This window comes from Miscanthus floridulus, chromosome 6 (assembly GCF_019320115.1).
Source record: "Miscanthus floridulus cultivar M001 chromosome 6, ASM1932011v1, whole genome shotgun sequence".
Classification (NCBI taxonomy): Eukaryota; Viridiplantae; Streptophyta; class Magnoliopsida; order Poales; family Poaceae; genus Miscanthus; species Miscanthus floridulus.
The window spans coordinates 67164651-67178042 of NC_089585.1; the positions used below are offsets into that span (position 1 = coordinate 67164651).

Genomic DNA, 13392 nt, shown 5'->3' on the forward strand with positions numbered 1-13392 from the left:
GATCGGATATAGATGGATATCACCGATATTACATTTGTTTTCATATTTTTGTCCGGATTCGGATTCGAATACAAATAGTGTCAACTATATTGGATTGAATACGATTGGATATCGACATTATAAATATGCGATTTGAGTATTCGGATATGGATATGGTATCAGATGTTGGATATCCGAACAGATCTCAACCTTTCTAAACGGATTTGGTTTCGAATACGGTCGGAAAATATCTGTACCGTTTTCATCCCTAGTCATGACATGCTCACAGCTCACTGGTGAAAGCTAATGAAAATATAGTTTTTAAGCAGTGATGTTCTGGCACATATCTCAATGTATTTGAATACATTGGTTTGAATTATGGAAATTCTTTATTAGAATACAATGATAGTGGAAGAAATGATACTGCATTGACTTTTGGGTTCATGGATCTGGCCTTTCTGTGATTACAGTTAAAACAATGCCAAATATTGAATAGCAACATCCAGCCTAAATATGGTCGACCTTACAATCATAAATTTTGCAACCATTTTGTAATGGTCAATTCAGATAGTTCAGTGCATGCTGTGGTTAGAAAGTAATGTAGTATTGCATATATATTACCACAAATCATACACCTATAGGCGTCAACTCTAATTGCCACTACATGTCAGTTTACAGAGGCAAAACATACACCTATAAACCAGTACCTCCAAGTACTAAAGTAGTAAACCTGATGAAAGTACACTACAGAGTACAGATCCAAAATCGATCATCGGAAACAAATATATGAAAGTGAACTTGGTTCGCTGCCCAAGCTTGTTTGCAAGAGGGATAAAACTGGTCAGTGGTCACTCGAACTCGCCAATACCCTTCTGACCAGCAAGGATCCTTGAGATCTGGAGGCCCCGGCTAAATGCCTGGTTAAACAGCAGCCGTGTCTGGAATTCAGAGACGAAGGGGAACCATGACAGGAAGCCGATGGGCAGAAAGAGGATGAGACCCATTATATTCTCGTATGACCTTCCGAGCTCCATGATGGAGTCCCACAGCATGGTCCTCTTAATCAATGGTGAGCATGCTTGTCCAATCTGCAAGCAAGAAATCATAAAAATAATTAGGCAAGACTGAGACAGATGGAGTCTATCAGGGCAAAATTTGCTGTTAGAAAAAAATATTGGTACTTATAAAATGATACAACCACCTAACGTGTTCTTGACCAATGCACTTTCCAATCAACTGCATCTTTATGATTCATTGATTCTTTACTCATCGTGGCATTGAACTATTTTGACATAGCCTCACCCTGCAGTAGCCTCAGCACACTATAGTATTTTTTTTCTAGTTAATTCCATAAGATATAGTTCAAACACAGGCACTCTGTTTTTTTTCCTCTCTTTTTTATTAGGCACCATCCATTTGTGTGCAGGTTGGAATGTTGTTTCAGCTTTTAACTACTTTTTTTATACATGAAAAGCTTAACTACCAAACTACTTGGTAAATGGAGTGCTTCACTCACCAGAAGAAGACACCATCCAGTAGGCAAGTATCCAAGGATACTAGCGAAGACATCAGAAATAGTAAGGTGTAAGACGACAAATAGGACTGCCATCACAGAGACAAAGCCAAGGAAGAGAAGGCCCTTGAGAATGCGGAACATAAGCTGCAGGTCTGTTCCAAATTTCTGCCGCCCTATTGAAACCATCTAAATAAAAGGAAGAACATGCAGTCAGTAAGAATTTAAGCACTCCAGTAGCTAGACCAAATGGAAGGCCATAGTCTTACCTTCAGCACTACTAGAACAAGGAGCATAACCACCCATGACACTGCATATACCTAGAAATAAAAAGTGGCATGACATAAAGATAACAGGTAAAGATTATAAAAGAGAAACAAACCAGATCATCTTTGAACAGGTTACCATAATGCTTTTGTGGTGATCTGCTATGTTCAGATGGTAGACAATACCATACTGGTAGATCAAAAATCGAAGTGAAAGGATGATTTCCAACAGAAGGGCTCGGATGCTAGTCTTCCTGAGGTGTTCTTGCTCACCTACCCACCAAGCTTCCCAGCTCTGTTCCACAGACATGCCAATGCCCCCTCGGTTACCCATCCACTTCCTCCAATCTGTCCAGTCATCAACAGTCTTCTGCCACTCAAAGCACGATGGATTGAAGATAAATGGTGCGAAGAGCCATGAAGCAACAAGGATCCATATGGAGCAGGTGACAAATAGGTATAGGCTGGAGCTGCGATAGGATCTTCCGTAGACTAGATATACAACCAAAAGTATCAAGAGTTCCAGTCCTTTAACAAAGTGGCTACGGGAGTACATACGATAATTTTCAGCAAACTTTGCATGGTACACAACGAATCCACGGCCTGTAGGTCTGTATTTTGCACCACCATGGAGTATTGTTCTCCCATAGTAGTGGGTTTTGGTGCCAAGCTGGAATGTGAAGAACACAGAGGCCAACTGAAGCTGCATGATTACAAACTCTCCTAACGCTGTGCGGAACCCTTTCTCTAAGCCAACTTCCATGACCATAGGGAGGACAAGCAGCAAACCTAGCTGGAAAATAGACTGTGAAGCCAGTGCATTTTCGAGAGCCTTGACATTCTGCTGATTTCGTGGATCCAGCATAATAGACCTTTCCAGACCACTCATAACCAGATAAAGCCTCCCATACAAAAACACATAGACAGTAAGTACAGTAACCTGAAACAAGGAGCTATGGATCAGTATCATAAAACATAGGGGTGGGCATACAACATTTAGATACAAGTTTAAACTCTCTCAATCATGACACTTTGATTTTGCACAAGGACACCAAAACACACACTATCTTTGTTGATAATAAAGAAATACTCAGGAAGCAATTTCAACATATTTTAACATGGAAGACTATCAAAATTTTACTGTTTGACAATTCAGCATGCTGTTGAGGAAACAATGACATAAGGTCAGATTAACTCTACTTCTGTCCCAGCAGCTGGGATAACTCAGAATTAATTTATTTTTCTCCTTTTAACTTTGCAAAAAAGACCTTGTAGTTTAGGTTTTTCTTTAAATTCCAGTAGGGCTCTCCTTACTTTTTGCATAGAAGGAAGAGAAATTCATAGTGTGATATTTGATCATAAGGTTTTAGATATGATTTATTATTTTAGTTTCTTACCATGCTACTGAAATAGAACCCAACTGTAGTAAAATAGAAAGATAACATTCTGTAGAAGTCAAATCTACGTCCAAGCCGATAAATGTCACGGCTTAATGTTTGTTCACCGTTGCCATTGGCCACCTTAGCTTCGAAGCTAGAAATCTGATTCATCCCCACATCACGCCCCTTACCAACTTGCATGTATTCGTGATGTGTAACATTTCCTCCTCTCATGGTTGAATTAAAACCTACTGAATATCAAGTTTTGTAAGTGCTGACAAGTTAAGGAACAAGTGCAAGTTGTTTCACTGAGACGCATGTACCTGAAAAGATATCTTCACTCAGATTTATAGTCTTTGAAGCTTTACTTATGCCTCCTCTGGTGATATGGAAGAGTCTATCAAAAATATCTGGGTGGCCATAATGGAACCGAACCCTGTTTTCAAGCAACCATGAACAACAAAAACACAGCCTTGTCGCAAAAAGAAAGCAATAACATGATGTGAAGAAAATGTGCACTTTGACACACATGAACAACATGAAAAATACAAAATCAGTCATTATTCAAAAAACACGGAAAGAAATATCAAATCAAGGTATTTCCATTTTAATCTTGAAATTCTAGTAGTTATCTGAGACTTGTAGTATCATCTAACAGCGAGTTCCTCTCCACTGCAGCAAACACACAATCCTCTCTTGTTCTCTCTAGAGCCCAAATCCAATGCCCTTTCCAGTTTCAGTAGATTGGAACACCGAAACAGTTATCCTGTACCTTTCTTTCTCATTCACCGAATCAACAGAATGAAAGAGTGATATCAAATTTAAAAGGGGAAAAACAGACTGAAAGAGCAAGATAACAGCTTCAACAGTCATGCTGACAGTATTACATACACCTCTCTGCCCCCCAGAGTGGACCTGCAGTAGACTTTAGGCCAACTGCTCTTGCTCATGGAGACTAATGTTCAAGAAAAGATGGCAATTTGGGATGAGTCAGAACTAAAATTTTGAACGAACAATTGTGTTGTTCTAATTGAACCCCACACTGTTTATTATAGGAATTATCTGAACCAAATTTTGGACTAACTCTTAAAGACTTCATCTCTATTTACTCCCATCTCCAATCTGGAATAGAAATAGTATCCTATACCTAACAACAGGACACTTTCTTGAGCCTCTTTTAAATTGTATTATGGTCTTATCAGAATCTAAATGTGAGTTCTCACTGAAGGAAAAGAAGGGACACATTCATATACTTGAACCTTGAGGTATACCACATACAAAACCAGAAATACAAATAACGGTTCCCCATCGATATGTTTTAGCACATATATACAATTTGAATAAATTTTCAATCAAAAGAAAACAATCAATTCAATCTATATTGTTAAATAGTCCAGATAAATAGTGTGTGTGTATGTGTGTGTGTGCACGCTATATTTATATCTATCTGTTCTATTTATGGTCCTCTGGAACTGTGGAAAACAAGAGGTATTATGGGATAAATAGTCCAAATAACTCTAGCTGTACAGTTCATACACAAGCTTAACATATATCAACATGAAATAAAAGATAGATTTGCATACTTGAGAGGATTTGCCAGAACTCTTTGCCCAATAGTAACAAAACTGGTCTCTTGATTGGACATAAACCAAGCCAGTGACGAAACACTAAAATAGAAACACAGCAATGTTATTAGCACTCATACCTTGCATATAAATGGCATGAACAAGACACTTAAACAAATCTTTAGGCATATGGGCATACCTTCCAGTAAAAATGTGCTCACGTAGGCCTAATATAGTGGGTTTGCTCTTCCCATACTTTTTACTCTCATCAAACTCCTCCAGCACATTTCTCATTTTAAACGCCTCCTCAATATAATTATCCTAAGGAGTAATTAAAATAAATCAGTACTACTTTATTACAATGTGTACCATGTGGAATTCAAAACTAAACCTGATTCATATCAATGGCCTGAAGTGCTTCTCCCCTGGTGAAGATGATAGCATGATTTTGGTTTTCAGGTTTTCCCTCTCCAATATCTGTTGGTTTGCCGGGAAGCTTTATGCGGTAAATTTCCTAAAACAAAATTTGCAGAGTCAAGAATGAAAATGGCATCTGATTTAATCACATGTACACAGAAATAACACAATGGTGCTAACCCCGAGCATTTATATTGCATGAATCGGTGTAGATACCTTGATAAGAAACTACTTATATATATATATCACACACTATTTAGTAAAAGATTCTTTTGTAGGAGTGTAACCTTAGGAAAGCATTATTGTTATTATTAGGCAGGTCTATGTGTGATTAGCTATAATTAGCACCTGCTATGTATACTTGATTGTATTCCTTGTATACCCAGCCATATTGGCTATATATATGAAGGTCACCCCCCATATTGGGTGTGAGGTGTGTTTTTACATGGTATCAGACTATCAGATCCTATTTTTTCCGCCCTTCCCCCCGCGCGACCCCTTCCTGATCGCGCCGCAGCCCCAACGCGCGCGACTCCCTCGCGCCCGTCCACCCTCACCGGCTGCTCCCTCTCTCCTCTCCGATGGACACGTCGGCCTCCCTCGCCTCCGCCTCCTCCCCGGCCACCGGGGCCGGCACCCTGCCCGCGACAGGCACTCCCACCATGCCTGCCATGAGCGCCGGCGCTGCTGCACCGATCGTGGCTCACCACTACGCCACAGTCAATGTCAAGTCCCACATCCCGATTACGCTGGACCTTCAATCCAACTACTCCAAGTGGGCGTTCTTCTTCAAGTCGTTGTGCGGCAAGTTCGGCCTTCGCTCGCACATCGACGACTCTGCTCCCCATCGACCTGATGATCCTCAGCGGGATGCCGCGGAGTGCTGCGTCCGGGGCTTGGATCTCCGGCTCCGTCGACGACTCCGTCCTCGACCTCGCCATGGACGGTGCCGATCCAACCGCCCGTGATCTGTGGGTGGCCATTGAGGGGATCTTCCGCGCCAACCGGGAGCCGCGCGCCATCTTCCTCCTCAACGAATTTCAGTCCATGGTGCAAGGTACCAGCACCATCTCGGCGTACTGCCAGCGGCTGAAGACCAAGGCCGCCGCTCTTCGCGACGTCGGCCATCCTGTCAAGGACTCGCAGCTCGTTCTCGCCCTTCGGCGTGGCCTCAATCCTCGCTTCTCCAACACCGCCGACGACATCGCCAACTCCGCTGTACTTCCCACATTCGCCAGAGCCCATGACATGCTGGCACTAAAGGAGTTCCATCTCACCAACGATGAAAAGACGGTCGCCAGCACCGCCCTCCTCGCCACCGCCGGGTCTGGCTGCACCAGCCCGGGCGGGTGTCGTGCTCTCGCTGCCACAGCCACCTCTAGAGGTGCACACAACCCACACGTGACCGGCTACGGCAGCAGCAACAAGGGCGGCGGCGGTGGCAATAGCAGCGGCGGCAAGAGCAAGGGCAAGGGCCGGCGTGGCTGGAACAACGGCCCTAGCGCAGCAGCGTGGCGGCGTTGCAAGCGCGTCCCAGCCGGCTGGCCAGAACGGCCAATACCGACCCATGGGCCCCTGGATTTGCTACAATCCATGGGCGCCACAGGGCCGTCCTTCGGCTCAGCAGGGCGGCTGGCTGCCCAGGCGTGCTTGGCGCCCCTCCTCACGCTCACACGGCCTTCGCGCCTACGCAGCCCCTGACGACATTTGCGTCGTTCCACGTCTCCCAACAGGCTCCCATGTGGAACCAGGATGGTCTCGTTGCTGCACTCAATCAGATGCATCTCCAGGGCCAGCATCCCTGGGTCCTAGACTCCGGCGCCTCCTCCCACATGAGCTCCTCGGATGGTATACTCCTTTCTCGCCATCCTCCTCCTTACTCTTCCATTACCATTGGCAATGGTCAAACTCTTCCCATTTCATGTCGTGGCGAGTCTGTGCTTCATACACCAGAGTCCAATTTTCATCTTAATAATGTCTTAGTTGTCCCATCCCTAGTCTGCAATCTGCTATCTGTCCGTCAATTTACTAGGGACAACAACTGCTCTATAGAATTTGACGCTCTTGGTTTTTTCTGTCAAGGATATCCCGACCAACGCGTGATGCTTTGCTGCAATAGTGCTGCCGACCTTTACACCTTCCCTGCTACGTCTTCCGCTCCACACGCCAGCATCACCATCTCCACCGACCTCTGGCATCACCATCTTGGTCATCCCAGCTCCGCCACCATTGACATTCTTCATCGTAATGCGTCCATCAGCCTGTAATAAAGTAGAGCACCAACTATGTCATTCTTGTCAGCTTGGCAAACATGTGCGCCTTCCTTTTTCAGATTCTAGTTCATTTAGCTCCATGCCTTTTGAACTTGTTCACTGTGATGTATGGACATCCCCGGTTGCCAGTGTATCCAAGTATCAATATTATCTCGTTTTACTTGATGATTTCACTCATTTCTGTTGGACCTTTCCCCTCACTCGCAAATCTGAAGTCCCCACACATATTACAAATTTTTGCAATTATGTCCACTCTATTCAGCCTTGCCATCAAAGCTATCCAAGCCGACAACCGCACTGAGTTCGTAAACAATACCCTCCATACTCTCTTTGCTTCCCGTGGTATTCATTTACGCCTCTCAGTGTCCATATACCTCCCCACAAAATGGCAAGGCTGAACGCCTTCTTCGCACATTGAACAACATCAGCCGCACAATGCTCCTCCATGCACACATGCCTGCTCAGTACTGGGCTGAGGTGCTCGCCACAGCCACATATCTTCTGAACAGGCGTCCATGCTCTGTTGTTCGCCACACCATTCCATATACCCTCCTCCACAACAAACCTCCCGAGTACTCCCACTTACGTATCTTTGGGTGTTTCTGTTATCCAAACTTGACCGCCACGGCTCACCACAAACTCTCCCCTCGCTCCACAGCTTGTGTTTTTCTCGGCTATCCCTCTTCCCACAAGGGGTACCGCTGCCTCGACATGGCCACTCAGCCCGTCATCATCTCTCGCCATGTGGTCTTCGATGAGACTTGTTTTCCCTTCGGGCTTTACCCCTCTAGGTCCTCGCCAAGCGACCTGGATTTTTTGCTTGCAGGTACTACAGTGCCGGTGCGTCCTACATCCTTGCCCACTACTGTTGGGCAGCCACACCAAGGATTCATTGAGGAGCTGACCGACGACCCCGCGATCTTGTTTCACAGCCCCGTACTGCCTGCTGCTCCACCAGCAGCCGATCCACCACCTGCTGCTCCTCCAGCGGCTGCCCCGGCTCCAGTTGTTGTTCACGCCGCTCCACCAGCTCGGGACATCCGACTTATCTACAGCCGGCATCCCCAGGCGCATGATGGGTCCTCTACAGCACCGGGACCGTCTCCTGCACCTGTCCTGCAGGCTCCTGCTCCTGTCCAGCAGCCACATGTGCCCGCAGCTCCATAGGAACGACGCATCACGCGGACCCAGTCCAGGGCCATACCGGTTATGCGGTATGTGGGTCCCTCTGCGACAACCACTCCGTCTCCGCTTCCCGCCAACTACCGTACGGTTTGGCTGATCCAAATTGGCGTGCGGCCATGGCTGAGGAGTACAAGGCGCTCATCGACAACGGGACATGGTGCCTCGTGCCCCGGCCACCCGGCGCCAACGTTGTCACAGGCAAGTGGATATTCAAGCACAAGTACCACTCCGATGGTACCCTTGCCCGCCACGAGGCTCGCTGGGTGGTTCGTGGCTTCTCCCAGCGCCACGGTATCGACTACAACGAGACATTCAGCCCGGTGGTCAAACCAGCAACCATCCGGGCTGTTCTCAGCATTGCTGCCTCACGCGCCTGGCCTATCCATCAGCTAGACGTCAAGAACGCTTTTCTCCATGGACATCTGGAGGAGACCGTCTACTGCCAGCAGCCCCCAGGCTTCGTCGACCCCGTTTTTCCTGACCATGTGTGTCTGTTGCAGCGCTCCCTCTACGGCCTGAAGCAGGCTCCCCAAGCCTGGTACCAGCGTTTTGCGACATACATTCGCCAGCTCGGCTTCGTCGCCTCGACTTCCGACACCTCCCTCTTTGTCTACAAATACGGGACCAGTATCGCCTACTTGCTCCTCTACGTCGACGACATCGTCTTTACTGCGTCCTCGACGACATTTCTTCAGTAGGTCATTGGGCGCCTCCACTCTGAGTTTGCCATGACTGACATGGTCGCACTCCATCAGTTCCTCGGGATCTCCGTCACTCGCTCCGCCGACGGCTTGTTCTTATCCCAGCGACAGTACGCCGTTGAGCTTCTTCAACGCGCCGGCATGGCTGAGTGTCACTCTACGTCGACACCTGTTGACACTCAGGCCAAGCTATCCGCAACCGCCGGTGCACCTGTTGTTGATCCGTCCGCATACCGGAGCCTTGCTGGCGCGCTCCAGTAGTCCAACGGGTGTGCCTCTTCATGCATGATCCCCGCGAGCCGCACCTCTCGATGATCAAGCGGATCCTACGCTACCTGAAGGGCACTCTCTCCTCCGGCCTCCACATCGGTGTCGGCCCTGTTCTGTCACTGGTCGCCTACTCCGATGTCGACTAGGCTGGCTGCCCAGATTCTCGGCGCTCCACCTCCGGCTATTGTGTCTACCTCAGCGACAATCTGATTTCTCGGTCCTCCAAGCATCAGACCACGGTCTCCCGCTCTAGTGCAGAAGCAGAGTACAGTGTTGTTGCTCATGTGGTGGCCGAGTGTTGCTGGCTGCGCCAGCTCCTGCAGGAGCTCCACGTCTCCATTGCTTCGGCGACGGTTGTCTGCTGCGACAATGTCAGCACTGTCTACATGACAACCAACCTCGTTCATCATCGTCGCACAAAGCACATTGAGATTGACATTCACTCCGTCCGTGAGAAGGTCGCCTTGGGACAAGTTCGGGTTCTTCATGTGCCGTCCTCTCACCAGTTCGCAGACATCATGACCAAGGGCCTTCCTGTACAGCTGTTTACTGAATTCAGGTCCAGTCTATGCGTCCGGGATCCTCCTACTTAGACTGCAGGCGGGTATTAGGCAGATCTATGTGTGATTAGCTATAATTAGCACCTGCTATGTATACTTGATTGTATTCCTTGTATACCCAGCCATATTGGCTTATATATATGAAGGTCCCCCCCCCCCCCCCCATATTGGGTGTGAGGTGTGTTTCTACAGTTATGACATAGTCAACTCCAATTGCAAGGACTCCCAAGCACACGTATTAACTACAAAGAAAATAGATAATAGAAGGCTTGTTATTTAACATAAGATAGGCTATATACCAATGTCAACCAAGCCAATCCTAACAACTGGATTTTCATATAACTTCATTTACCAAATCCAAAAATTTTGGAAATGAAATGAGTAAAAATTCAAAAATTATATTGTTCTTTTCTATTTTCCATATGGGTTGCCCAGGACTTATGACTTCATGTGTTATGCAAAGGCAAGTGAATCTATAAATTTTATCTGACAAGTACCTCATCATATTTTTCACCACCTTTGACAAGAACGGAATAATACGTCTTCTCAGTTGCTCCATTTCCGGTTGGAGCTTCGACCTCATCAATGAAAGCAACTCGTAGTGATGGGTTTCTGTGTAATTTACAAGTCAGATGGGTTGGAGCAAGCTTACTATGTAGGTATAGAGCATTAGCTTCTGTACATTATCATGAGATCGAGGATATTCAGATAGCGGCTTTTGTCTTTTCCATCCTTTGACGTCTTTTGCATGCCATAGACTTGACATGAGACAACATAGGTGAATTTGATATCAGCAATAGCTTGTGCCATTTCAATACCAGATTGCAACTCTTGATAGGATTCTACTGATCTGTCTCGGTCAAATTTAGCTACAAAAAATAAACGCGTAATCAAACATACAATGATACACATGGATTTGAAAAAGGAAAACATGAAAACATTAATCTTACCAAGATCTTTGGTATCTTGAAGGCATTGGATTTCAAGTGCCTTCCTGTAGTACATCATTCCTCTCACTAGCAAAGTAAAAAAAGTAGTTCAAGAAAAAAAGTCAAAACAAAGAAGTTAGAGAACAAGTTATATTTTGATGAACCACAGGATTGCATTAGTCATTTTACCTGTTCTGGTGAGCGTTTGACCCCTATAAGATGCCCAAGGACAGATCTCATTCATCCTGTCTTTAAGTTCTTCTTCATCCTTCGGTTTAAACTCTATCCGCTCAAGGAAGTTCCTAAATTCATCTATGGACACACAAGAGTCATGGTGAATCATTTCCTAACAGCAGAAATAACTATCTCACACAGTTTTATGTCTAGCATCTGCAAAATACCTGGATATATTTTCCGTAGGTAGAACAGTATTGATATACCATCCTCATTTTTCTTATGAAGATCGTCTGGGGAAAAGAGCACCTCCTCTTTGAAGTATGGAGTTAAAACACTGGTGCAAAAGCAGAGAAGCAATTAAAAAACAATCAGAATAAGAACCTGTAATGAAATCCTATTTTAAGAAAGTGTCATAATGTGAAGGAATGATTTGGCATAAATATGCTAGCTCTGAAAGCTATTGCTGACTTCTGAAAACAGTTTCAAACTGAGTGCCAAGAAGGCAAAGAGCCAAAAAAACCTTGATAACATTAAGTGATGCAAAAAAAGGGAGTCCAAGCGAGCTAGGTTGCCTACCTGAAGGACATCATGCTACGGACAGGTGGTGCCCTTGGCATTTTCATAAAAAGCGAGTTTGCAAAAAAGGTGATCCTACGCCGAGCTTCCAAGTTCGTTGGTACATATATGGCAGATTCCTTTGTTGTCAACAACAATTGAAGCCTAATGCACTGTTCACATAGAATATCACCACATAACATACTGCTCCTAACTAGTAAACAATATTGCTAAAAGTGTAACTACAGAAAAGGTTTCTCCAGGAACCAGACCTTCTCCCTCCAAGCAACATGCTTCAACGAGCCCAGATTTAAATTTGCGAACAGTTGTTTTGGGCCCTCGTCCTTCAAGACACTGCAAGAGGGAGGGGGAGAGAGAGAGAGATCAGAGACTATCTATTTATCTGCTCATGTCAAAATACAACTTACCCTTGCCCATTTTTCATAATATCCTGTGTGATAATTTCCATTATATCCTGCAACAGATTGGCAATCTGTGTGTCTTTCTTTACAGGATCATTCTCTTCATATTCCTTCTGCAAATCGAACAAACATTTTTTTTGGAAATGTAAAAGGAGCATTTAGTACAGAAAATATATTTATTTAAGAAACGAAAAGGACTAGGAGTTACTAGTATGGTGGTACCAGTAGATTTAGCAATTTATCAAACTTAGCACTTAGCTGAGGAAGCTCATCCAATCGGAATTCTTTCACAAGTGATTTCCGGCGGATGCTATCTTGTATGCTGTCACATATTCTATCAACAACTCTGTAGCAACGGTGAAATGCAATACCAACAAAATAAGTTAGCCAAATTACAAAAAACAAGCATCACTTGAGATAGGGGGGGGGGGGGGGGGGGGGGGGGGGGGCAAAGAAAAGATGGCTTACTTCTTATCACTTTGTTCAACTATAATGCTGAAAAGGATATCTAATAATGTCTCGTAGCATTCTATTACAGCATACTCAGTATAAGGATCCTGCTTTATCCTCTTCATGAGTTCTTCATCTTTTTTCTTGACACTCTTTGCCATGTCAAGTGCAATTGGAATCTAAATACAAGATATCTTGGCAATGAGCAGAACAGAATCCCACAGGGTTATATAGCAATAAAGTAGTGCATAATGTGTGTACCTTACTGGCAAGAAGGAAAGGAGGCCACTGAAAAACACTTGTTTCACTGCCAGATGATGGAACGACCAATAGATCTTTCTCCCTGTAGATAAAGAAAATACATCATTTTAAGGTGTGACACATTCAATATAAAAAATCAAGAAAATTTAACAGCAATGGGAACCTATTGCTTAGTAAGTCCTCTTCTCGCAATGAATTAATAAATGCATTCCATATGTCAGCAAACTTATCAAAGGGTGGGTTTTTGTCCTCCTGGTGGAAAAAGTTCATTAAATCCACTATTAAGTCCATTAGAACAATGGCATAAAAAGATGGATACAAGAAAAAATAGCACAACCACAACCACAACCAGACCTCATCTTGTTTCAAGTGACTACCATGATTAGGTACAAGTTTTTTGCCGAATGCTCTTGGAATTGCCTCAAACCTTGATCTTAACATCCCAAGGGTTCGTATCTTCATGGTAAACATTATGCAAATTTTAAGATCA

General features: G+C 44.8%; 1 protein-coding gene across 2 annotated transcripts in view; it reads right to left on the reverse strand.

Moving 5' to 3' along the window:
• Positions 1-479: 479 nt before the first annotated feature.
• The window catches only part of LOC136456084 (callose synthase 7-like), a 55759-nt gene continuing 42846 nt past the window's right edge, over positions 480-13392 (reverse strand). The window contains exons 21-42 of one of the 2 annotated variants that reach the window (XM_066455845.1): positions 13257-13358; positions 13066-13154; positions 12903-12984; positions 12660-12820; positions 12414-12537; positions 12198-12304; positions 12042-12123; positions 11791-11942; positions 11439-11548; positions 11227-11349; positions 11059-11124; positions 10791-10977; positions 10606-10720; positions 5094-5216; positions 4902-5023; positions 4721-4804; positions 3461-3573; positions 3156-3385; positions 1898-2698; positions 1762-1812; positions 1496-1681; positions 480-1067 (exon numbers count right to left, since the gene is read on the reverse strand). In XM_066455845.1, coding sequence (XP_066311942.1) covers positions 828-1067; positions 1496-1681; positions 1762-1812; positions 1898-2698; positions 3156-3385; positions 3461-3573; positions 4721-4804; positions 4902-5023; positions 5094-5216; positions 10606-10720; positions 10791-10977; positions 11059-11124; positions 11227-11349; positions 11439-11548; positions 11791-11942; positions 12042-12123; positions 12198-12304; positions 12414-12537; positions 12660-12820; positions 12903-12984; positions 13066-13154; positions 13257-13358 — 3450 coding nt within the window. In that variant the 3' untranslated portion in view covers positions 480-827. The remainder of the gene's footprint in view (positions 1068-1495; positions 1682-1761; positions 1813-1897; positions 2699-3155; positions 3386-3460; positions 3574-4720; positions 4805-4901; positions 5024-5093; positions 5217-10605; positions 10721-10790; positions 10978-11058; positions 11125-11226; positions 11350-11438; positions 11549-11790; positions 11943-12041; positions 12124-12197; positions 12305-12413; positions 12538-12659; positions 12821-12902; positions 12985-13065; positions 13155-13256; positions 13359-13392) is intronic. The other variant, XM_066455844.1, reaches the window with a different exon arrangement.